The 27,044-nt window shown below is 30.6% G+C and overlaps 1 protein-coding gene across 2 annotated transcripts in view; it reads right to left on the bottom strand.

The window, feature by feature from the left end:
* Positions 1–3,357: 3,357 nt before the first annotated feature.
* LOC139512506 (exportin-T-like) overlaps positions 3,358–27,044 on the bottom strand; it is a 30,845-nt gene continuing 7,158 nt past the window's right edge. Inside the window, exons 6-27 of one of the 2 annotated variants that reach the window (XM_071300155.1) lie at positions 26,401–26,484; positions 25,979–26,248; positions 25,463–25,542; positions 24,950–25,145; positions 19,411–19,473; positions 18,632–18,703; positions 18,185–18,313; positions 17,466–17,570; positions 16,866–16,985; positions 16,379–16,473; positions 15,939–16,104; positions 15,111–15,253; positions 14,506–14,636; positions 13,768–13,922; positions 11,886–12,075; positions 11,500–11,567; positions 10,720–10,768; positions 10,148–10,263; positions 9,799–9,846; positions 9,244–9,315; positions 8,784–8,837; positions 3,358–7,745 (exon numbers count right to left, since the gene is read on the bottom strand). In XM_071300155.1, coding sequence (XP_071156256.1) covers positions 7,719–7,745; positions 8,784–8,837; positions 9,244–9,315; positions 9,799–9,846; positions 10,148–10,263; positions 10,720–10,768; positions 11,500–11,567; positions 11,886–12,075; positions 13,768–13,922; positions 14,506–14,636; positions 15,111–15,253; positions 15,939–16,104; positions 16,379–16,473; positions 16,866–16,985; positions 17,466–17,570; positions 18,185–18,313; positions 18,632–18,703; positions 19,411–19,473; positions 24,950–25,145; positions 25,463–25,542; positions 25,979–26,248; positions 26,401–26,484 — 2,433 coding nt within the window. In that variant the 3' untranslated portion in view covers positions 3,358–7,718. The remainder of the gene's footprint in view (positions 7,746–8,783; positions 8,838–9,243; positions 9,316–9,798; positions 9,847–10,147; positions 10,264–10,719; positions 10,769–11,499; positions 11,568–11,885; positions 12,076–13,767; positions 13,923–14,505; positions 14,637–15,110; positions 15,254–15,938; positions 16,105–16,378; positions 16,474–16,865; positions 16,986–17,465; positions 17,571–18,184; positions 18,314–18,631; positions 18,704–19,410; positions 19,474–24,949; positions 25,146–25,462; positions 25,543–25,978; positions 26,249–26,400; positions 26,485–27,044) is intronic. The other variant, XM_071300165.1, reaches the window with a different exon arrangement.

Genomic DNA, 27,044 nt, shown 5'->3' with positions numbered 1-27,044 from the left:
GATGTGTCCATGTCCTGTGTCTGTTGTTTTCTTGAGCGGTTGGTGGTTCTGTAAAGTCGATCGACGACGACGGAGATGGAGAATGCGGCGGTTGACATTGATTGACTCCATGGAACATCATTCAAATAAGATTAAAGGGGGTTTATAACTGAAGACGTTGGATCAACGACTCCGCAACAAGTTTACCTTGTCTATACCACGTTTTTTCATGATAACATTCCTTACAGCTAAAGATAACTAAATAACTAATCACCGTTGTTTCAAAGAAATCCGAAAGTCCATCGTTTGTATATTGCAGATCTGTTTCCCATATATTATGAGACAATTCAAACAGTATGTAATTCAACTGTTGGCAAATGTGGTCAGGGGCGTAGCTAGGTATTTAGTCAACTGTAGGCACCAATCGGCAGGAGGTCTGGTAGGGAGTTCAGGGGCCCCGACGGAAAACGGTTTTCAGCGTTTTAGCTGCCAAATTTTATGTACAAAAATATAAAATTTACTGGTTATTTAATCATGATAATTATAATATACATGATGAAAAGTTCGAAGAATTATGAATAATGTACCATAACATCTGACTGGTGAATTAAATAACGCAGTACAATCCATAATATATTTTTTTTTATTTACAATATGTATTGCCCAGCGTAGACCAGCGTATCCCTTTAATTAAGCAGTACACCCTGTTTGGTATTATCATATCTATTTCGTTCTGATTGATATATACGTTTTACTTAATAAATACTAGTAGTACATATTGACGATCCTTCATTAAAAAAAATAGGCACGTAAACACTGATGCTACTATATAAGACAGATAATAGAACTATCCTTTTGGCTAGACATCAACCATCAATATTTTGAATCTTAAACCTTCACCCTAGACATATAACACATACAGACATAGTCGATGCCTAACAAAATTCAAGAAATTCGTATTTCTTTATATTCTCTACTGTAAAACCCCTACCAGCTTAGGAATTTTGAATAATTGTGGCCATAACACGCAGATTTGAGAGTACTCAAAATTACTGGAAGCCAGTTGATTGATTGATTTTTTTTTACATTCAGTGTCAATTATTTCTGCAAGTTCAGGACCGTTGACATTTTTTATACAATAAATAAAACTTGGAGCTAGGTCCTGTAATAGGTGTCGTCCAGGACGAAGGTCTGGAAATCTAAAATACCATGCATTGGAAAATGAGGGATTATTGGATATTTGCCTTTCAGTAGACCAACTATGAACTCCTCAAAGAGTTGCATTCTCTCTACAACTAGGCATCGGATTTAAAGTCCCCATTCTGACCAGACGTGACTGCCCGTGCGTATTTGTACATCCTGCACAGCCAAACGGACGACCAACATTGACAAGTCGGGTGAAGACAAAGTGGAAAGCTAGTTGAAAACTAACAACTAATTAAAAAAACTCATGTGTCTAAAAGAGGGACGAAAGATACCAAAGGGACAGTCAAACTCATAAATCTAAAACAAACTGACAACGCCATGGCTAAAAATGAAAAGACAAACAAACAACAGCACACACGACACAACATAGAAAACTAAAGAATAAACAACATGAACCCCACTTGAGGTTGTTGAGAAGTGAAATGATCTGAACCAAAGTTCTAGTTTATAGTTTCTATATAAGGTTGAATCGTAAAAACATTCAATTCTATCTAATATTCCATTTACTAAGGACGAGAGACTAGCGTACACATGACATTCGATAATTAAAGAGTTTTGACAACTTCACCGGCAAATAACGTTGTTTATTATCTTTTTTAATAAAAAAAAATATTTGTGAAAAAAAATATGTGTAGGCACGTGCCTGAAGTGCCTAACGGCAGCTACGCCCCTGGTGGTGTTTCTTGACCAGATCGCATTATGGCAGGGTTGATATTCTTCAATGAGGAAATCAAATTATGATGGGGCAATGAGAACGAGGTATCTAAAGGAGTTTTGATCTTCGGCAGCAGCTGATTTTGTTGATAAGTGGTTATGGTGGATTGTGTGGTGAGCAAGTAGTTAGTACGCAAATAAACAGTGGCCCATCCTACTGGCCGTTCTTGCTAATGAAGAAGTTGATACACTATCAGTATTGCTTTCAGAACAGCTACCAACAACAGGATCAAATGATGTTCCTAATCCTGTCCCATCTTTGGCGTAGTCTGTAATAATTGGCTGCTTTTGGATAGAATGTATTCTTGGCCACCAGGAAGAAGTCTTTATCGTACTTTACTTATTTTAAAAAAAAAAATTTAAGTGAACCAACACCTTGTGTGGTGATTGTGCGGTAGGGTAAAAACGAGTGGATACCGCTAGGTATTCACAGTCATCTTGAAAATAAATGATTATGTCGACAATAAAGACAACAACACTCATGTTTTACTGCATAGTATCTGTTTATTGGGTCTACATGTTTAGATAGACATCATCAGGACCCACAACAGGAGCAAATGATGTTCCTAATCCTGTCCCATCTTTGGCGTCAGATGTAATTCTAGTCAAGGTATATATGTTTGCCTAATAATATAATTCGAACATTGCCTGTAAACTACGGTTAAATCTGACCAATAATTTTCAATCCAAGTATTTTCTACCTCTGTTTAGTTCCTTGTCAATTATTTTTTTGTTCATTTATTTCTATTAAAGGTGGGATGTTCATGGAAGTAACCATGCCACATGCTCAGACTATTACCTCATGGAGGTTCATGCATCATGACATGACATACATTTCCTTGTTTGTGCTCTGGTCTAAACCAAATTTAAAGCAGTTGGTTTGTTTGGACCATAAATCTTCTGCCCAATAGGTTTTGTCTATAATAATTCAGGTTTTTTTTTCGAACTGTGGCTTCCATAGGCGATCACTTTGCACCAATTGTAATATCAAGTGCATCTTATAAATATAAAACGTCTCTTATTTAGAAGATTTCACATAATTTCTCGACTCAACTATTCTTATGTTAAAAATATATTATAATGTATTATTTTAAATTTTAATATTTCTTGAAATGTTTATGTTGCATAAAATGATCTTTAGAGTTTTTTCAGATATATGTCCTTTGATAGGGGCTATTCTTTAGAGTTTTAATGCATTTCTTAAATATTTTTATATGTCTGCTTGTATGAATTGCTTTCTGATTTGTCATTTCACCAAATGTGCAAGCCTATTCATTCTTCAAGTTGAAAATGATACATTAATGACCTTGAAATTTTGAGACTTGTTCTTGTTGGTTTGCTGTCTCATTGACCTTGACCACATATATCTGCTAATGCATTTAAATTCTGACCAAAATTCTCATAGTAATACAAATTTCTACAGCTAAACATCTGCATTCTTGAAACAAAAAGTCGAGGTTTTAATATTTTATTTTCAATCATGAAAGCAGTATTGTAGTGTGAAAATGTTAATTTATAATTATTACCATGTTCCAGAAACACACATAGTATTATTCTTTAAAATATGTTCTTACCAATCTTGTATTTCAATACCTCAAATACCTCAATTTTAATCATAAGTGGTTCGTTTTAATATATTTCGTGAAGTGGCCAGATATTATCAAATATAATATTGAAAATAAAATAAAAGTTAATGCAAATAGCTTATAACCAGAAAACAATAAGGTGTATAATCTTTATATATTATTGTCAACATATTCATCTTCCTTTTGTCATTTGAGCCAGGACTTTAAAAAAATAATAATAATCTATCAGACTAAAAAGACCAGTTTGATTAATTTCATCCAATAAGTTGATATGAACACAGACTATTTAAATATTGCATGTAAGAACTCATTCTGAATACTTGTATAAGAAAATACCCGTGGAAAAATAGCTGTAAGAAACTGAAACAGTGCAATACTTGAACCCTTAAAAAAGTAGATATCAGTTTTTCAGTTAAAAATTAATCAGTTTTATTAAGGCTAAAATCAAAATTTATCTAGCTTTCAAAATGTTGGGAAGTAAACAACATTTACCAATTATTGAACTTCATATTTGAATCAAAATCTGTCTTTTAACAGAGAATGAAAAAAATAAGTACTGATAGATAAGCTAAGAATGTAGCATTTTTGCTAAAATGAAAATTATGGGAATTTGCTTTTACAATTTTATGAATATTCTTTAAACACCATTTTGATACACATTAAACCTCACATTTAAATGGAAACATATGTCCTGTTTCATCGTGTTAGAGTGAAACATTGTCAAATAATGACTTTTTGCAGATTTTTTGCTTTTGAATCAAGATAACACATAGTCGCATGATAAATGTTTGTGTTCTGCTACAGATTGCATATCAATCATTACAAAGGCCATGACAATACAAGCATCCAATACGAACATAGTATTGTCAAAAATGTCAGTCTGATTGTAGAATTCTAAATAATCGCCAACTGGTTATGCATACAAGGCCATTTATCTTAACAATAACTCGGATATTTTCAGTATATTCAATGTTAATAATTTTATAGATCTGATATGTTCTAACCAATGTTTTCACAAATTTATAAGAATGATTTAAGAACATATATAAATTAACAATAAAATCTGTAACAGTTTAAGCAGCACCACAATGGTATTTTTATAAAGTTTGCTTGGAATTAAATAACAATAAATAACACATTATTTTGTCCATCAGCATTCACATCCTCACAAAAAATAACTTTCCAACGTTAACGAGTACAAAGATGCAACAACTTTTAAACCGAATTTCATTCATGCAGCTTTTCTGTACATTAGATTTCTTTTTTTTAAAAAAAGCTTAAATAATTGTAATTATATGTCTAGAAGAACAATAATGATAAATATCAATATATTAAACTTGTTTTCTTTTTTTTTTTTTTTTTTTTATTTTCACCTCCACCAATTTCATTGCCTTGAACTTGGAGTGTATATCAACAGATCAATCCATTATCATGTGTAATATGAAAAACATCTTGTATTATAAAATCTATGTTATATCATTTACAAAAATTGAGAAAGGAAATGGGGAATGTGTCAAAGCGACAACAACCCAACCATAGAGCAGACAACAGCCGAAGGCCACCAATATTTAGTTCACTTCTAGAGATTCATTAACCACAGTAGAGGATATCAACACAAGAGTTTCAAAAATGCTGATAATAAAAGCATTTATTTTTGCAAGTTTGTTGTCTTTTTTTTTTAACAAACATAGCTTTAAAACCACAAATACTTAAACAATATAAATATTGCTTTATTCCTTATTATACTTATGCCTTTCAAATATAAGGTTTCAATATTTAAAAGTGAAATTTTTACAACTTTTTCCATTAATTCTTGATCCCTATAGTAAAGCTGTTTAGCATCCTACTGTATAAATTTTGTAGAAAGTCAAACCAATTATAAAACCCATAAATCAAACAATTTTCTAAACATAAGATTTTGTAAATTTAACCCCAAGTCATAGAAACATGTTTTTTTTTCTTTTTTAAATTTTCAGTAAAAGTTTAATTTAAATCAAATGTCCCCTTGTAATCTTTGGTATATGGTATAGGTGGATCTTAATTCATTAAGTAACAAATCATGAATCAATAAATGAATTCACAGACATAAAAGTTGCTGCACCTTTGTAAAGTTTATAACATAAGCAATAACAAACAATTCTCTCTCTCAAAATTACACTCGCACACACACACACACACATCGTCATATTATCTACAATAAGGCATATACAACAAGTCTGCTCTTTCAGAGTCAAATTTACATAATTTTGCACCAAACAAATATACAATGTACAAATATAACCTTAATAGACCATAACATACAATTAAACTCATTTAACAAGTACATAAAATGTCATGGAATTTCATTGTTTTTTGTTAAACATAATCCTTTCCTTCATGATCAGTAAATAGATGAAGTGGGTTTTTTATGATATAAGCACTTTTTTTCATTATAATTGGCACATGAAAGTACAACAAATTAAGTTTGTTCTAAGTTTCTATCTATTTTAAAACTAAATTCTTTTTTAATGTTAAAAAATTGTGATTGCATATAGATGGGTATTCATCCTGCAATAAATCAATTATATAAAGCCACCATTAACAGTCTGCACAATCCCTAAATTAGCTTTTCTGCATGATAAAATAAATTGTTAATCAGAAATTTTCTCTGATACAAATAGACCTAGTCAATACTAGTCTAATGATTTTTAATTCAGTTGTTAATCTTGTGTCACATTTTCTTTAATTTCTTTGGTTCAAAATAAAAATGATAGCACTCCATATCATGCTAGTTTTTGGGACCCAAATTGGGGTGCGTTTTTTCAGGCCCACTTGCCCTGCAATTTTTGTTTTTAAGTAACATGTCCAGGACTACTGAGGGAGCTCACAGGATATTAAATAAGATATTCTGTTCACACCCAATCCTTGGCAGCAGTTAAGTTTATCATTTTCAATAGATTTTTTTATTTAATTGTTAGCCTTTTTTTATTAGAAAAAATAGTGATAATCATAAAACATATCATCTTTTAATGGTATATTTATAAAAATTGTGACTGAAGCTTTCATAATAAAAACACTACTCAGTTTTATTTTAATATTTATAAATAGTCTACATGTCATTTAATCTATTTTTCTATTGACGAATGAACTAGACACTTTGTGTAAGGCTGCTACCTTTAGTAATGTGCTTGCATTAACATTGCTTACTATTTAAAATATATAATTTCTATAAGATTAACTTATCTAACTCAAGTAAAAGTAAACTAGTGTTGACTACGTTTATTAAGAATTAAGTTTTGTCTGAAACTGATAATGTTCTGAAGAATGTGTCAACATTGATGCATGATGAACTACGAGGTCAATTTATTAATAAGTTTTTACACAAGTATGCATTCCTAAGGTATTTATAATAATTGAATGACGGTGAAAGTTTTAAACAGTTATACAGAAACTGAAATAGCATATTTATAATGTAGGATTTCATGACTTCATATGCATTGTGCTTGCATTCTCATCACTTCACATTTAAAACATTAACACTTTATAAAAAGACCTTGTAAAACTCAAGTAAAACTAGAATGGTTTATGACTGCCCTTGAAAATTAGTTAGTGACAACTTTATGTTCATACTGAAATATGAATAGAAAGAATGAAGAAATTCTGGTACTAAAATAGAATAAAATTCTTTTGAAATCTTAAATTTGAATATTTACATTGAATTTATAAAAATATGGTATGTTACATAAGAAATAATAATTTTGTGATTTTTTTTTCTTATTGCAATGTGAAATTGTAAGAAAATAGCACTAGTTGTTAAAGCACTTAACACATATATTGCATTAATGGTTGAAATTTGTTATTTAATGTAGTGACTTTTGTAATTAGTAATGAACAGCAGTGTGTCAATAATTCAATCACATTCTTATGGTATGAAACAGACACAACATATTGTTTTTTTTTAAATCAACATTCATAATCCTTAAATAATTTCTGCAGTTTTCCTGTAATATTTCAAACATTAACACAATTATATTGTGTCACACTCACAAGTCATCATAATATCTTTACAATCACAGACTATTTATAGATCATCTCACAATGCCAAATATAACAAATGTCCACCAGGTTCTCTCTTTCTCTCGGTCTCTCTCTCTCTCTCTCTCTATCTGTCTCTCCCTTTTTCCCTCTCACATACACAATACTGTAATTTACATGACATTATGAACTGACAGGAAAGTCAGTTCTTATCCTTCGTCATGACTTAGCCTTCATAAAGAAATTCTGTAAAGAAATAAGCAAATATCATTACAAATAAAAATATGGTATCTTTGTATCCTACAAATTAACTATGCTGTACAATTTTACAAATGTTGCAAATGACAAGAAGTAAACATTTTATTTTCATCTATTAGTATAATCAACTATTTTAATATTTTCATGTCTACTGTTGAAGACAATAATTTCAACTATAATTGTTTAAGGATGTTTGCTACTCTGATTAAAAATAACAAGCTTTTTAAAAGACTGTTATGAATTAATAGTATATAAATAAACTAAAACAGCAGAAAACAAGAGGCTGTCACAAAGACAGCAAACGGATGTATAAACATTTATTTGTGTCCTGCCAATATCACAAGAACCATAACTGATGAACGGTGAAAGTGAAAATCTTCAATATTAAATTTGACCTCCATTTTGTCATCAGTATCAACATATTGAAATTTGAAAAGCTTAGGTTGAATGGTTCATGAGTAAATGCAACAACATGAATGGAAACGCCATTTTTCGATCTTTCAAGAACCATAACTCCTGAACGGTAAAAGTCAAAATTTTTAAAGTCGACATTATTAAACTTGACCTCCATTTTGTCATCAGTAACAACATATTAAAATTTGAAAAGCTTTGGTTGAACAGTTCATGAGTAAATGCATGGACACGACTGGAAAAGCCATTTTTCACTCTTTTTCAAGAAACATAAGAAACATAACTCCTGAACGATAAAAGTCAAAATCGTCATTATTGAACTTGACCTTCATTTTGTTGTCTGTAACAACATATTAAAATTTGAAAAGCTTTGGTTGAACGGTTCATGAGTAAATGCACGGACAACATTTGGTTGCCGACCGCCCGGCCGCCCGCCATACATCCCCAAATCAATAACCGACGTTTTTGTCACAAAAATCCGGTTAAAAATGGATGGTTCGTGTGCTTGTTTTTGAGATATAAGCCATTGAAAATTTAGCGGGAAATAATTCTCTCTAAACTTTTCATATATTTAACATTGGCACTATATTTGTTTCAAAAACATATAAATCTTACCTTAAAATATGTCCTAAACATTTTGCTGTCTGCTTTTAACACTTGACAAAACTCCTGAAAATTAAAACACAGTTTAGTTATTTAGTTCATCTGGAATTGATAAGCACATAATGGAACTGAATGTATGTATTTAGTGAACCAAATAGAAGTTATCAAACTGACAATTATACTAAAGCTTTTTTTTTTCTTTTTTTTTTGTAGACTACAATTTTTTTTTAAGTTAAGTGTTACAAATCAATCAAATATTTTAATGAAAAGTAGTTTAACAAAATCATAAATATGTGTAAAGAAGGACCAATTTATTTTCCCCAGCTGTATATGGACTGTCACTTATTATATTTTTTAAAATCAAATATTAACAATATCATATTTGAGTCTGAATAATGGTTCAACTTCAATTACTAACATCCCGTAACCAAAAAATAAATCAAAATACTACACTTATCATCAGATGACTAACCTCTGTTTGTTGTTGTGACAACTGTAATGTAGGAAGGTATTCTGACTGTAAATATTGTATCATCTCATCTCCCTGCAAACATATTAAATTAAAAATTTCTCCTGTTCTTATTACTTATTTATTTAATGGTGATACAAAGACCTGCTCTTATTAATTCCAGCCATACATATAAAACTATTAATTAGAATATTTTAGAAAATAATAAAAAGTAAAAATTCAGACAATTACATATAAACTCAACTGTAATCGTTTGTCACAAAATTGTCCTCATTACAGGATTTACTTGTGTTTTTCTTTTATAACTGCTAAATCTTCCACCCTTAGGTCTCTTGTAATATGCGTGTGTAGAAATTAAGCAGAAAATTTTATAAGGAGCATCCAAATATTAAACCACTTACCCTCTTTAACATAAAAAAAATTGTCCTCATTACAGGATTTACTTGTGTTTTTCTTTTATAACTGCTAAATCTTCCACCCTTAGGTCTCTTGCAATATGCGTGTGTAGAAATTAAGCAGAAAATTTTATAAGGAGCATCCTAATATTAAACCACTTACCCTCTTTCCATAAATTTCTCTCAAACAATTTGAGCATTCACCTAAAGCCTGTTAAAGAAAACGAAACTATCTTTTATCGTATGAAATAAAAACTTCACTATTGATAGTTGCAAACACATACTTTCTATTAAATGTTTCTAAAAATTCAAATTTAGAATACATAAAAGGACTTCAAAAGGAACAATGATAAATACTAAGGGTTTTAACAAAGGAAATAAAAATAAATACGTTTTACGTAAAATCTCATATTAAACAACAAACATTTGACTAATTTAATTTGATTTGATTATGTCAATTTAAATTAAATGAACCACATGAAATTCAATTTGTGTATGTAATTTATACTTACAAGAGATGTCTGTCCATCATTTAAATCAAAGCTAGGTTTCATTGGTGCCATTAAACAAGCAGGAATAATACTTTTATACATAAAATCAACAAAACCAGCCATTCCATCATTTCCACCTGTTAATACATAGACAAATTTCTTTAAAAAATATTCACCAACTAAATAAATATTTTTTGCAAAATGTATCCTTGTCCAGAGTATTTTTGTTTTGTTTTTAACCCTTCTGAAGTACTTCAGTTCATCTGTATTTTTAGAAGGCTGTATGTCTTATCATTATATTTAAGTGTGATGTATAATATGTAGACTGTAACTTGTCTCTATCATTTTTCTTTCGGCCATTATGTTGCCTTTCATTTGACATTTGATTTTTTATTGTCCTTCAGTATGGTCTTACAAAATTGTTTCATTGCTGTATAAAAATCTGTAATGACCTCAATGATCAATGATCAATATGCATAACTATATAATTATGTTTAATACATTAGTATCATATCATCTCCAGTATACTTCATTAGATAAATTTATATTTTACATTTGTTTCATTTTCATTTCTTTAGTTTTGTAGGACTTACCCCATGAATCAACCAGCTTTCTCAGTATATTAAAGCACATTTTCTGACTCTGAAATTGGAAAATTATTGTCATTTACAATACAAAACAATTATTACTAATGACATGTAAAATAGGTTTTATTGTACTGGGTTGTATTTATTTATGAATACATACTTTCTAGTCTCTTTAAAAAAACCAGTTAAAAATGGACAATTATTTTTGCTTTGAAAAGAAATGCTGTTAAAGCAATATTATGGTCTGTTTAAAAGAAGCCTCATACAATCCATAAAATATCTTGAAATATCATTTTGTGTGATATATTTATACATGTTTCTCATTTCTTGTTTTTTTTATCTTATATAAATTAGACCGTTGGTTTTCCTGTTTGAATGGTTTTACACTAGTAATTTTGTAGCCCTTTATAGCTTGTTGTTCAGTGTGAGCCAAGGTCTGTGTTGAAGGCCGTACATTGACCTATAAAGGTTTACTTTTTTTAAATTGTTATTTGGATGGAGAGTTGTCTCATTGGCACTAACACCACATCTTCCTATATCTATCTCTGTATTACACAAGTGTTATCAAATATACAGCACCTTTTACTATTACAATTATCAATTATCATTAACCTTTCTTTAATGAACCATATATTCATGGCCTTAAATAGTTTATTATGCAGTAAGGGGTTTTTTTCTTTGTTAAAGGCTGTACAGTGACTTAAGTTACTTAGAATTTGGTCTCTGACAGATATTTGTTGCATTTGCAATCGTACCATATCGTCTTATTTTTATATCAGTACATACCTGAGGATCAGGAATATCAACAGCACCTTGTATAAATGTAATTAACACCTGATTTAAGTTCTGCATGTCTGAAAAGTAATAAGAAAGCATAAAATTAATAAATATTTAAATGATGAACGATTGGTGTTCCTCCAGTGGCAAAAAATACATGCATATTTTGCTTATATCATGTTGATGTGATCACCCCAGCATTGTGCTAAACACATTCTCAGAAGGAAGTTTGCAACAGTCTGCAGAAAGAAATGTCAAACTATCCAGATAAATTTTATTGACAAAAATTTCAATATAAATATAAAAAAACAACACTTAAACAACTTTAATTTCAGTAGTACATACTGTAATCTGTAACTCATAAGCATAATAAATCTTTATTGCCTATATTTTACCTTGATTTTTCAACACATCCAGAACATCATTAGCCACTATTGTACATATAAATAAATAATAACTCCTCTGTAACATCTTCTTATCGTTAGCTGTCACCTGGTCCAGTTCATCAGTAGGAGTCGTCAACACCTGATAAATGGTACTAACTAAAGGCATGAACACCTCTTGTAGAAATGGGGATATGGCATTCTAAAGAGAAGAAAATCTCATATAAACCCATTATTAATATTAATGAGGAAAGTTAAATAAAACAATAATTTGATAACTGATATTTAAAATTATGAAATGAAAATTTCAATTTTTAACTTAATTTGCAGATCTGCTGAAATTCTACACATGTATGATGTAGTGATTATTATCAGACACAGAACCAAGGCTTCCAAAACGGTCATATATTTCGGACATTTGATTACCCGGTAATGTCAGGTAAAAGTCCGGCTGGGCAAAGCATGAAACGGTCCTATACATTTTAGTTTTCAAGGCTTTTTCGGTCATTTTAACATAAGTCACGATCTTTTTGACCCAACCTTTTGCCTTTAACATCTACACATTTCCGGTCATAAAAGTGACATGATGATTAATTACTATCAAAACAACCCCTACTTCAATACTTTCTAATTTTAATCAAGGCTAATTAGTTGTTGGACAGGTGATATCTACCTATTCAATTGACAGGTAAACTATGTTCAGTACCGGACATCGTATAAATTGATTGGTCTATTCACAATTATTTTCTTACATTTCAGCGGTTTGTAGCTCATTGATTTAGTCCAAAAGATTAAAATTATAAGAAATTAGTTTATCTACATGATTTGATAAAAAAATTTAAAAGGTTTAAATGAAAAATCGTTAGAACTACATTGAATGAACTAGAACATGTGTGCGCATGTGCAAAGGTGGGAAATTTAATTATGCATCCTTTATTTCTTCAAAATGCTAAAATTATCATTGATACCTGTATCTTAACGTTCATTTCAAGCATTTTGTTGAAGAAATAACGTGGAAAGAGCTTCTTCACTCAGTCACGCTTTGCAAACGTACACGGATTTTACGTATCCGTTTACGGTCCATGTTTTACCATTGTCAAGTCAACATCCGGTTTTAGAAAAACATGATTTTCAAAACGAAAATGAAGTTTTTGACATGTCATTTTGCACAAATAAAGAGTCTATGGCAGATATGAGCACGCTGATGTGCACACTTTGAATGATACACTGCCAATTTAACAGTTTACATCCAAACATCCAAAACAAAGTAAAGTTTAAAATCGTTTTTTAATCTAATGTCATTATCATTGGAATGGCCATCTGATTACCATAATTGCCTTTTGTGACTTAGTCTTAAGGGATTAAAATCGGGATCAGATATAAAATGTCCGGCTGGCTCAAATGTTTTTTGGAAGCCCTGCACAGAACCCTTTTTTTTTTACATTTGTTTGAAAAAAGTTCACCTTGCAATGATCATATGTAATTCGTTTCAGGTTGGCAATACCACATAGTGACTGTGACAAATACATTAACATATATGTGTTGGACAATCAAGGTGGAGAAAGACACAGATGAATGCACAAACATTTCCTTATTCCATTTTTTTTCAGACTGGTGGTAAAATAAATTTAAGTTGATATATAATAGTAATCTATAATGAGGAGTCGCTTCTAAAATATCCAGATATGCACATTTTGGTATAAACTATCTGGTCTTTTCTGTTGAATTAATTTATAATATGTTAAGACTAGACTCCAAGAAATGAAGTTTTTACCGCGTAGAAAGTTCAACATTGAAACCCATATGGTGACCCCTAAATATTCACTTTGATAAAAAGATTTTTTTTTGTTGGGTTTATGTCTCTATATATTAACATGTATGTTTTACAACCTACTTTAAATTTCATAATCATCTGATTCATCAAGGGAAGAAAATCATGTAATTCCCTTGCATCAGGCTGCTTTAATAAATTCTCTAAAACTACAGGAACGAAAGGAAGTATCTCTTTCTCCATACACACAACCATTCTATGTAAATATTGCCGCACCCCTGAAAATAAAATTAGATAAATTCATCCAAAAATGCAAAAGAAAATAAAAGATACAAGGTATTATGAAACATTTCAATATTACAGCACATTGATAAATCTACATCATAACCATCTGAAAAGATTGGTTCTCTTAATAATGATTTTAAACATTATTGAATTAAAAATCCAGCCACACAGAAAACTCATCTTAAATAATCAAAGCACCATAATTGACATCCGGACTTCAAAATAATATTATTCTATAGTTTTGCCAACAGTCAAAGCATTGTCAAAAAATATAATACTGATTCTAACATCACATCTGACTTAAAGAAAACAATGCTGAATGGATCCTACACTTATTTCATAATAAACAATGTCCCAAACAATCTCAATATACTTCAACTTCATAACAGGAAAATAACTCAAAGGAAATAGCTATCAAGGTTTCACTGTCAAGACTATAAATTCTATTATCTTTTTTGGATGACAATAGTTATAACTTTATTAAATGTCAGTATTCCCAGTTTGAAGGTCTATTGTCTTTTCAAACATGTAACCCCTAAGATAACCTTATTATTAATACTATTTTGTAATATTTACCAGTATGAATTAATTGTCTGTGAATTGGAACATTAACAGCTTGTAAAAACAATCTTAACAGATCTGTAAACGTATCCACACATCCACACACCTGCATAGTTTGTTGACTAGAAAATCCTTTACTCACTCGACTGAAAAGACAACAAATATTCAATATATTTTACACAATCTTAAAATTACTTTTCTAAATCATAGATGGTTTTTTTACGCAACAAATTCCATCTAAAATTGTCAAAATAAAAAAAATATTGCAAGCACATTCATTTCTCTATAATGCTTTTACTGGGGAATTTGTAGTTGTTCAACGTTCAACATGCCAGCTTCAGAAAACCTGTGAACACATTTATTTTCACAATAAAAATGGATAAGGGCTGTTACAGAATTAAATGATGGGTATGGGTGTATGCAAATGTTTATATCCCAAACAGTAGTACTATAAAAATATCACTTTCCTTATAATTCTTTATAAATTCTAAGGAAATGCAATCCACACACAATTAATCAATTTGAGTGCCTCCCACCCCTCTACCATGATCGTTTTTGGAAAAGCCAAGTTCTTAAACAAAAGTATAAAGGCATGGTAAGTTTGGCACATTTATACATACCTTGCAAGAGCAGTGGCAGTGTTGATACTTTGAGCATAAGCAAGTTGTTTTTCTTGATTAGTTTCTGCTACTAGTTTGGTTAATAAACTTTCAAATTTTGTTGCTATAGGTGATAACAGATTTTTCATCAAAGTCTGCTTTTTCTAGAAAATATAAACATAGAGATAAGATGAGAACATAAAAATATCTTTAGAAAAAACTTAAACTGAACATCGTTAAATGACTGAAATATCATTTTCACACAGATTTTGGTTACTTTTTTCATGCAGACATAAAGTACTTCCATTTTTTATACCAGAATTCATGAGAGTAAGTTGGTACACAATTCTAATTGTATCTGCTTCAAAATGCAGGACACTAATTATTTTATCATGCACATCTGTTATTGTTGTACTATTCTTATTTGAAGTTTTATTAAAATCCATTAGCCAGGTAATAAAGTCAAAAGTAAATTGTGAATAACATTTTTTTCGATTTTTAATTTGTATTTCAATCTTTATTTGGTTTGTAACCTATGTCAGATGATTCACTTACATAAATCAGATGGTTAATGGTGAAGAATTTACCTTGCACAATGTTATATGCTTAAAAAAAGCCAAATAATGAATCCTGTAAATTAATAAGTTCAATTATCTCCCCTTTAAGAATTAATCAAAAAATATTTTCATGTAAATGATCAAATGGTGTGGTGTGAAATTTCATGAAAATCCATCCCATAGTTGAGGATGAGGTCCCTGGCAAGATGTGTGGGGGAGAAGTTAATTTTCTTTATTCTGCCCCAAAACTGTACACTGGAAATATTCATAATAAAACCCAATAATGTTTTACCTCACTTGGAAGATTACTGCAAACAATCAAGCTTCCAGCAGTTTCATAAAGAAACAACTGATCATCAGATGACAAAAGATGCTGGTACCCATTGTCTGGTGTATTTAGTACCAGTAGATCTTGAATTCTCTGTAAAATCTCCTCAACATAGTTATGGATATGAGACCTGCAAAATATAACATTTTCATTTCATTTTTGAGGAGACACAGAATTTCTGATTGTTCTGTTAACATATTTCTTGCTAATTTATTAAAGGCATTCTTCTTTATTTCACTAGAAAAAACAACAGTCAGACTGATAGTTTTCTTTCACAAATAAGACCCAAGTTTAACATAAGAAAACAGAATTTATAATCAGCCATATATCTTCAATAAACCAAAAATCATTACTGATGGTATATTGCTACTGCACACACATTTATGAATTACAGGCCAGCTTACCTCACACCTTTAACAAATCTTGAAAACAAATATGATGCTCGACTTCTCACTTGAGCTGATCGATGTCGAAATCCTCTTTCATCAGTAAAAGCCATCTGTCATAAATAGGAAAGCAATATTTTAACTTCATATAAAATAAATAATTAACAATACAAAAATATACACGACATTCATGAGAACCAAAACTACACAACAATTTCAGTGTTTTAAAAAAGATCAAATATTGTTATTTTTATACATTCAAGAACAAAAGTATGTAAAAACATATTTGATTGGAAAGTGTTTCTTTGAACATTAATATTCATAGTTTTTCAAAGTAAATGAAACTGAATTATTTGGCCGACATGAAGAAATAGGTATTGACACACATCCAATATTTTTGCCCCAGGTCTAAAGATCACTTTTTCATTGCACATGTAAAAGACCTTTTCAACTATAATGTAGACTCATAAATCAAACTTATCAATCTGTTTTAAGGAATACATACTAGTACATCAGGAATGTGTTGTGGTTCTACACTAAAGAACTTGTCATATCTCACTACTGTCTCAAAGAACTGTAACATGACAGACATGTGACCCTGGCAACTCACACGGCTTGTTATCAACTGAAAATAAATAAAACTTACATTTTCAACAATTATCATAAGAAACATAAGGCAAAAACATATAATCAATTCGCCTTTTCCGAATCTAAAGGACTATGGGTAATAACATTGTTCGTACACCAAAATGAAAATAATGTTACGTCATTGGTTGAATTTCTATTGTTAATCATGTTACAAACCAATCACAATGTTTTTGTGTTCGCTTTCGAAATATTACCCAGAATGCATTAGATTCTGAATAGGCGAATTAATTATTACACAAAATATGTTATATGCTAAAACATGGCTGTCCATTTTGTTTATTCATATGCTAACTCTTCTATATCATTTCAAATGGTGGTTCTCATATGCACAATATGAAAAAAAAAATTGATCATTTTCTCATACAGTTTCTACACTTACAAGATATTATTTCATAACTTGAGAAAAGAATAAATGTTTTTATTTATGGGCCAATTAAAATTTTCAAATAATCCTTACCAGTCTCATCATTTCCTGTAAAACAGATGCCTTTGTTAGATCCCCACTGAAATGTTGGCCTTGTGTAGCCTGCAAAATAAAATTTCTGTTGTCATTTTCTTTTTCCTGTAATTAAAAAGAGCAATGAATAAATGTATGGTTATTGATTAACGTTTTTGAGCCTTCCACCATGTTAGGAGTCCATATCAATATAAGTATGGACACTTAATCAAACCTGGTCAACCACATGATTTTCAATAATATTTTCAATTTTTCAATATCAAAACAATTTACTGTCATACTGTTCTCAATGTTGCAAGGAAATTCAGGCACCAGTATTTCTATCTGATTATGTAAGTCAAAATTTAAAATCATTTAAAACTAGATGTGTTATTGTCACATGGATGCCCCGCCCCTATTTGCAGCCTAATCATGAAAAGACAAGTCAACTGAAACAGAACATAAACTTTATCTTTAAGTCTTTTTTTTCCCTCTAAAGAACAATAAAATCAGCTCTAATTCTGAAGGCATTACACAGAAAAAGAGTCAAAGTATCAAATTTTCATAGTTCAAGGGCTCATTCAATTCTTCGTAAAAGTCTGTCAATGGAATTGTAACACAATTTGATGTACAAAACTTGTAACACAATTTGATGTACAAAACTTGTAACACAATTTGATGTACAAAACTTGGATCATTATTTGTCAAGAAATAAAACTTGTTTTCTGTTGAGTATTTACCGGCAATGCTTCTCCTAGTTGATACAACAGACTTATGGCTAATTCCGTCTCTAACTGGTCCACTCTTTCCCAGTTAGGTAAAGTCTGTGTCAAAATGTTGTGAACTGTTACTATTATTAGCTGAGCATCCTGAAATAAAACAAAATTGTATTTTTTTTTTTTTCGTTTCCATTTTTAGAAACAGGAACAAATATTCAAGATTTCAGGGATAAATATTTTAATATATCTGATTTTTTTGTTTTTGACATACCTCATGCTTTAAATAAAAATTGTCACAATTTTAACCTCTGATTGTCTAAATTAATCTTGTTTTTACAACTGTTTTATTCTTAAATAAAAAATATAAAACAAAAAAGATATTGTATACTTATAAAATTGTTTTGAATCCTGCTTTTACATTAAGCATTTCAAAGACTGACAAACAAACTATAGGTTGAATAAACTTACTAAAGCAGCTAAATTGTTAAAAATAGTCTTCAGTTGTTTCCTGTACTCCTGAAACATGGCTTCTTCTTCTCCCTGAAAAATATATGAACATTTGATTTTTTTTTTACATTAAAATTAATTCTAGTAAAACAAATGCAGGTTATTTTCTATGCTCTTTTTTCATATCCAGTGTCTGAATGAAAAACAATACACCTTATCACTATTTAGTCCAATCCGGGAAAAACAGTCATTTATACAACTTCCTGTTTGGGTCATGCCACCAAAAATAGAGGTCATCAGTAGTGAGCTGAGGGAGGAAAAACTTTACAAAGCGATCATCGAGAAACTTTAATAGAGTATGATCCACTTTTTTCGAAATTAAAATTGAAGTAAAAAAATATTTTGATTGAAGTACATGTATTTATGGTAGTTTAAACAGGTCTCATTAAAAAGTATCATGTACGGTGAGTTGTTTAAACAGGCTTCCAGATAGCTTCAACTGGATGAAAAAGTTGTGTAATTTTAGAACTTATCCGGAATGGAATAAATAGCTATTAGGTGTATAGTAAGGGGTCAGGAATAGCTAAACCATCAACAACTAAAATGATCTAATGCAGCAACTAGTGTGTAAATAAAAAGTCAAAAACTAAATTTTACAGACTATATGTTCTTCTAAGTGTCATCATATCATTTTTCCTATTTCTTAAAAAGATACAGTGCTCAACTAACATTTCTAAACCCATTTTTATTTTCTATGAAATGAGTATACACTTTAGTAGTTTAGCTGTAACTTTACTTACCTCATGCTCAAAATCATAAGACTCATCATAGGTCATCTTTTTAATAACTATGTACAACAGTCCCTGAAAAAAAGAAAAGCAAACTGGATAAATACATAATTACAAAACAGATATAAATTTCTCTGTAAATAAATTTTCAATCAGTGAGTTACTGAACTCCAAGTTGAAAAACTTGTCTCATGTTCAATGAACAAAAGACAAAATCTGTAATCACTAGTTTATAATGATATACATGGACAAACTTTTATTGCTATCCATCTGTAATGACCATGTTTCAATAATAGTAATCATAACATTACTATTAAAAATACAAACAACAAAAAACATATTTGTGATATTTTTTTTTATTAAAATGTCTTACATAATGCAATATATACATTTATAGTTTGTAAAGTAAATATACAATATAAAAACTTGCAATAATCTGACATAACAAAATCATGAATAAAGTAAAACATTCGGAGTTGAAGCATTAACTATACTGAAATTAACCCAAAAAAAGTGTATGGACACATATAGTCACTATTTTTCAATGTGTAGTAGTTTATATAAACTGATGACACAGAGAATTTTTTTCCCTGTGGTCATAAAATCAGAAAAAGTCAATCTGAAAGACAGTAGCATTGCTAATTAGTTCTAAGTCAATGGACCATGAACTAGTGGGCTGAGCTGTACAGACAGTAAAGTTACTTTATAGAAATATCAATGTCTTAACTTAAGAAGAAAACTTCATATTGAAAATTGGTAAAAAATTGAAAGTCACTGAACTATAACAGGGGCAAGGCTTCAAGGTCAATAAAGCTAAAACTAATATGTACTAAAAGTACTGGTAATGGAATATCAAAGAAAATATCATATGCAGTTCTTATTAAACTAACCATTTGCTAACTGAAGCAGAAAACTTATCATTGAAAATTGCTAAAAAATTCAAAGTCACTGGACCATTTCCTAGGGGGCAGGACCTCAACATTGTTGTCAAATTGATATGTACTGATAGCTATGTAACTTTATTGATCTATCACACGTAGTTCCTGTCAAACTAACTTGAGAAGACAACTAAACAATTGCTGACACCAATAACACCATTGTAGCCTGAAGACCAATACCTATATGGTGAATCCCTGCTCTAGCTTTTGGTTTAAAGGAAATACATTAGTCCTTTAGAGTGGGATCTAGTCATCACATGTTTACTTCAAGAGAAAACAAAACTGTGGAATCAAAAGTTATAAACAAATAAACTTGAAACCATGCGTTTCAGGGTTGAAATGTAGTATGCAACCAAAAACACCTTATACCATTTTTTTGATAAATGTCTTATCACATGAAACATATATCAACAAGAATGTGTCCTCAGTACACGAATGCCCCACTCGCACTATCATTTTCTATGTTCATTGGACCGTGAAATTGGAGTAATATCTCTAATTTGGCATTAAAATTAGAAAGATCATATCATAGAGAACATGTGTACCAAGTTTGAAGTCGATTGGACTTAAACTTCATCAAAAACTACCTTGACCAAAAACTTTAACCTGAAGCGTGACAGACGGACGAACGGACGGACAGACGAACAGACGCACAGACCAGAAAACATAATGCCCCTCTACTATAGTAGGTGGGGCATAAAAATTGTAGACGACTAGAACTGGTGTCCATCCACAATATTAAACTACTACATCATAAACCTTCTCAAAAATAACAAGAATATGTCCATAGTACACTTTCATTTTCTATATTCAATGACCGTGAAATTGGGGTCTAATTTCTAATTTAGCAATAAAATTCAAAATATCATATCATAGGGCACATGCATACTAAGTTTCAAGTTCATTGGACTTCAACTTTATCAAAAAACTATCTGATCCAAAAACTTTAAGTTCATTGGACTTCAATTTCATCAAAAAACTATCTTATCCAAACCAAAAACTTTAACCTGAACATTTAACAACAAGAACCTGTCCATAGTACACAAATGCCCCACTTGCACTATCATTTTCTGTTTTCCGCAGTACAGTGAAATTGGGGTCAAAACTCTAATTTGGTATCAAAATGAGAAAGATCATATCATAGGGAATATGTGTACCAAGTTTCAGGTTGATTGGAATTCAACTTCATCAAAAACTACCTTGACCAAAAACTTTAACCTGAAGCAGGAAACAGATGCGGACCAGAAAAAATAATGCCTCTCTACTATCATAGGCAGTAGGTGGGCATAAAAAATAAACATACTGAAACTTGTATTTGTGAAGAAAAAACTGTTGACACTTCTGAATGTAATTTTTTTTTATAGTATTGCAAATGTTGAAGTAAGAATAACAAAGACTGGAAGGGATAATCCAATATACAAGTTTTTTTTATTAAGTCTCTTACTTTTGTAGATATTATTCAAGCAGAATTTTAATGTTCTTGCCTATAGATAAAAGGGGCATTATGTGTTACCTTCAATGACAGTCAGTTCTTCTGTCCTTCCCTCTTCATTTCATTTCCATACTCTATCTTAAGTTATACTCATCCAAATCTTGTGAAACCTCAGAACCAAAACTTACAGAGTTCAAATTTGGTCAGTGAGTCACTTACCATTCTAGAGTTACCGGTTTGACATTTATAACTTGGAAAATTACTAATTTTTCGTTTCCTCACTCCACTTAAGTTCGCCTCATGCAAATTTATGAAACTTATACACAATGCTAAGAACCACAACATTCAGAGTTTAAATTTGAGCATTTAGTCATTTACTTTTATAGAGCTTGAGTTATGCCCCTTTTTAATTGGGGAAAATTTAAAAATTTTCGGCAAATGCTTTTTTTTATCATAAAAAAAGCTTCTGTCAAAGTTACACAAAATTCTAAAATCTATGAACATGATGAAGGTTTGACAAAGTTATCGATGTTATAAAAAAAATTAACCACAGACTGAACCATATTTGTAACAATGGTAAGGAAGGAACACAGTTCTTTTTCAGAACAACTCTTTCTTGTACATGTAAACTCATATCTTTAAGCTACTGGTGCTATACATCTCATAACAGGTGAATTCTAAACAAATCATGCAAAATATTAAAATACATGAAATAATAAATCATACAATCTGTCAACATTGAAAGTCTAGAATATCCTCAAAGTAAACAGCGATGATGGGAAAGGTATGACAAGATTTTAACCTATGAAATTACAAAAGATTACTTAGTTTTTAGCAAAACAAGATATGAGCAAAAGCCTAACACAAAAAAAAATATTTTACTCATAATTATCAAGTGATAGAATTGTTTTTTGTTTTTTTTGTCATAATTCAAAGAGATCAAAAGTCGCCTTATCATACTTTTTTCTTTAGATTTTTTTCATGGAAAAAGAAATCATGTCTAGTTCTGATAAAAATCTATTTAAAAACTCCTACAAGGATTTAAAGTTTCCATGATAGCAATTCAGTTACTATAAAGTTGATCAGGGTATAAATCCCCTTGGTAGGAACTGACAACATTTTTTGTTATAGATATCCATGTCTTTTCCTTAGAAATGGGTTGAACAACAACCTTTTTCATGTTCTTCTCACATTTCTTAGCATCATCCTTGCCAGAAGGGTCCTTCCCAAAATATCTTTCACTGGACTGTTTGGAGTGTGGCTTAAATTTTTCCCAGAGGTGTTGAAAACCATCTAAGGCATGTGAACTTCTTACTCCACACTTGGGCAACTCTTCATATTCTTCAAGGGTTACAATTGTATCCTTTAATTCTGATATCTGTCCATCCCTTTCTGCTAACTTCTTTTCTAATCTCAAAATATAGTCTGAAAATCTCTTGTTTTTGTCTTCCAACTCACACTGTTTATCATACAGTTGTCTCTCTAAACCTTTAATTTGACTCTTCCATTCTGTTTCTTGTAAAGTACATTCTGAGATGGTATCTGGTACAGTAGATTTTACAGGTAATAAATTCTCATTTACAAGGCAAATACCACTGTCATTGTTTGTGTTTGTCTCAGTGGATTTTTCTACAATCGTATAACTGTTGTTATCTATTGCCATATTCATTGGTGTAGAAAAATACCATTTCTCCTTTTCAAATAAAACTGCCTGATTATTTTCACTTGAAGATATACAGCAATGAGTTTGGTGTCTGTTATTATGATCAGAGTCGTTTGAAACTACTAAATCATGTACGTTGTTGCAGGCACCTATGTCACTTTGATCATTATCAAAAGATTTGTGAATTCCAAAGCAATGTGGCCCATCTCGCATTTGAGACAGGGCTCCAAAGGTATTCCAAACTGGCACTTCTACCAATTCATTGATGTCACAACATCCTGGGTTACAGGAAATCGTAGACATCTATAATAAAAATTATTATTGTGTAATAACCATGTTAACACTGGCCTCATAAAAGTCAGAAACACTTGTAATAACTGTTTTAATTAAGTTAAAATTCTGTGCTTAAGGTTAAAAGCTGGAAAATCATCTTCATGACATTTCTTTAATAAATCAGAATGCAATACATTTCCCAGTTAACAATTTAGCTGTCCTATATATTTGCTATTGAAATCACAATACTGCAGTACCATTTTTTAAACTTATACCAACTTTTGTTCATCATTTTTTCAAGTAAATATTGGTTACAATCTATATCTGACACTTAAAGATGTTCAATCACTGTACAGGTGGCAATCATTACCAAGGGTATAAAGGTCCACCAAATCCACAAAAAAAAGTACATTTAATAGAGACTGTATTTGTGGAACGCAATTGAATACAGAATTCCATTTATCATACACTGTGAAATATCAATCTAACATATATATTTTGTATATTTATCTATCATAAATAGATTCAGTTATAATCCTCTCAAATTCAGTATTTGAAGTTTCTAAATAATGCAACACACATAAACTTGGTTAAAATTATCTGTTTACAATGTATTCACAGAAATGAGTTCTTGTTTTTAGACATTACACTCACTGCTACTTTGAGGAAATAAATAAAGTAAAATAAAATGATTTTTCTTCACATAAGAAAGTAGGTTATTTAAACTCATATTTCAATTCCTGAATTTCTATCAGAACCTTTTTGTTCAAAAAATGTATGAAGACAACATGTATATTCCTACCTGCTGCGAAATTCCAATGGCCAAAACCACACAAGTTAAAGATGGATTTCAGAAGAACAATGAGTGACATGGGTAAATCTAAATGTCTTGGACATTTAGTGTCAAGGCATAAAAAATAAAGGTCAAATCTGGACAATACAACCAGTTTTGAAACAAACACTCTGAAATCTGTACAATAATGCATTGATTAAAAATGTATGAGACTATATCTTTAATGGACAAATGATAACTGTACATCATTAAACTCGCATGCACTTTTTTCTTCAGAAATGCCCCAAAACAAATTCTTCAAGCAATGGGGCAAAAAATACAGCAAGATTTTTCCATCTCTTTATTTTAAAGTTTTTTTTCTGTGTTTATTTGAAACACTGCTATTGGTATAATTAATATTGCAATTAAATCTAGGATTCCCCAGTTTCTCTTTTAATTTATAACAAGCCTACCTCCATATTTTCTCTCTGTTTCTGGCTGAGTGGTTTCATTTGTTTTAACAAGGCAATATATTCCTGTGAGAATTGAGCTACAGCACCAGAAACATCATCATCCTCGTCACTAAGAAAGCGAAACATCAATGGCACCTTACTCTCTAAGGCCTGTAAGGTTGCTTCAGTGTTTTCCTTGTCCTCTGTTTTCAACAACCTAATTCAAAGCAGTTTGATAATGCATAAACAATTATGTCAAATATTTTCCATGTTTATATAATAAACACTGCATTAAACATGTTTCACCATGAAACTGTTTTTTCAATTAAATTTGTTTTTGCACTTAACATTATTTCATCAATACACCAGATTTTACATCCCTCCTAAAATGATAAACATTTTTACCCTTTGACCTAAAATTTGTTTCTGTATGTAAAAAATGTTCATATTCACCTATATGTTTTAAAATGTTTACATTGACTTCAAAAACATTTAAGCTGAAGCATGTACCAAATAAATAGGTCTTAAACTTACTTCTGCCAGGCCAGTATTAAGTTCACACCAATTGCATTTACCAGCTTTGATAATTTGGCAAGAAAATCACCTTCTTCATCCTAAAAATAAAAGGACTTTAAAATCAATACCTGCTGTGATGGCTAACATTTCAAGAAAGCACTTTCTCTTCTAATACTGATTTTACTTTCAAAATTTCAATAAGTTCATATGATGTAGCTCCACAAATTTTTTAATTATTTGTGCATCGCTTGATGTTTGAGAGTTACTTATGCAGTAAAATCCAGAAAAAGATGCTTCAAAATCGTAAAGTAATCTCTTTATTTTAAATAACAAGTACTTTCATCATTTTAGATTAAGCAACTAGACAGTGTTATTGCCATGCTACAATGTAATTCAATGATCTGTCTTTTACACAAAATTTGTTAATGCATTTCTATATTTGGTTGCACAACTGAATTTCTGTCAACCACCCACCATTTATAACACTGCTGCAAATATCTAGTTTTATTAAAAATACTATTATGATAAACCTACCTCTACTGGATTTAGGATTCCTCTCTCCTCAAGTACATTAGTAAAAGACTCCACCAGCTTTGTTTTAACGATTGGATCCATTCCTTTGTTCAGAATGTCTGTTATACAATCACAAGCACTCTCTCTTATCAAGGTCAAGGTCATGAAGTTTAACAGAACAGTCACAAATTTGTCATTGGCAATCAGATTAATGTCAATCCACGATATAAACTTCCCAATGACGTCTAAACACATACAAACAACTTCTGGGTTGGATGTCTCATAAGTTGTCTGAAATACAGAATGGCAAACAATATAATTAAACACATCATCCACTTATTTTTCAACCTTGGTTTAAAAATTAAAATTAGATTACCAACTAAATATTATTTTAAACTATATAGATCTAACTTCTATAAGACATGAAGAAACAAAATACTTACTAAAATTTCATACCATGTCCCTGCTAATTGTCCATTAGCTTGTTCTCGCATGGCATCCTTGATCAATGTATTTCTCTGAAACTCCTAAAAATAGAGAAACAAGAGTGCACACACTGAAATGTCTCTCCTTCTTTACTAATCATTGATATTATGTTGATAGTCCTAAGTATAAAGCTTTATTACAACTGTCACATAAACTTAACATTAACCAAGATAGCTAAACAAAGACCAATGAACCATAAAAATGAGGTCAAGGTCAGATGAACCATGCCAGGCAGATATGTACAGCTAACAAAGCTTCATACAACAAATATAGTTGACCTACTACTTATAGTTTAGAAAAATAGACCAAAACACAAAAACTTAACACTGTGCAATGAACCGTGCAATTGGGGTCATGGTCAAATAAAACCTGCGGGACTGACATATAGATCATAATATATTTCAATACACTAAATATAGTTGACCTTTGGCATAAAATATTAGATAAAAAGACCAAAACTTAAAAACTTAACTTTGACCACTGAACCATGAAAATGAGGTCAAGGTCAGATGACATCTGCCCGCTAGACATGTACACCTTACAATCATTCCATACAACAAATATAGTAGACCTATTGCATAAAGTATGAGAAAAACAGACC

Source organism: Mytilus edulis, chromosome 1 (genome assembly GCF_963676685.1).
Source record: "Mytilus edulis chromosome 1, xbMytEdul2.2, whole genome shotgun sequence".
In the NCBI taxonomy this organism is placed as follows: domain Eukaryota; kingdom Metazoa; phylum Mollusca; class Bivalvia; order Mytilida; family Mytilidae; genus Mytilus; species Mytilus edulis.
This window is presented reverse-complemented; position numbering and strand designations above follow the sequence as displayed.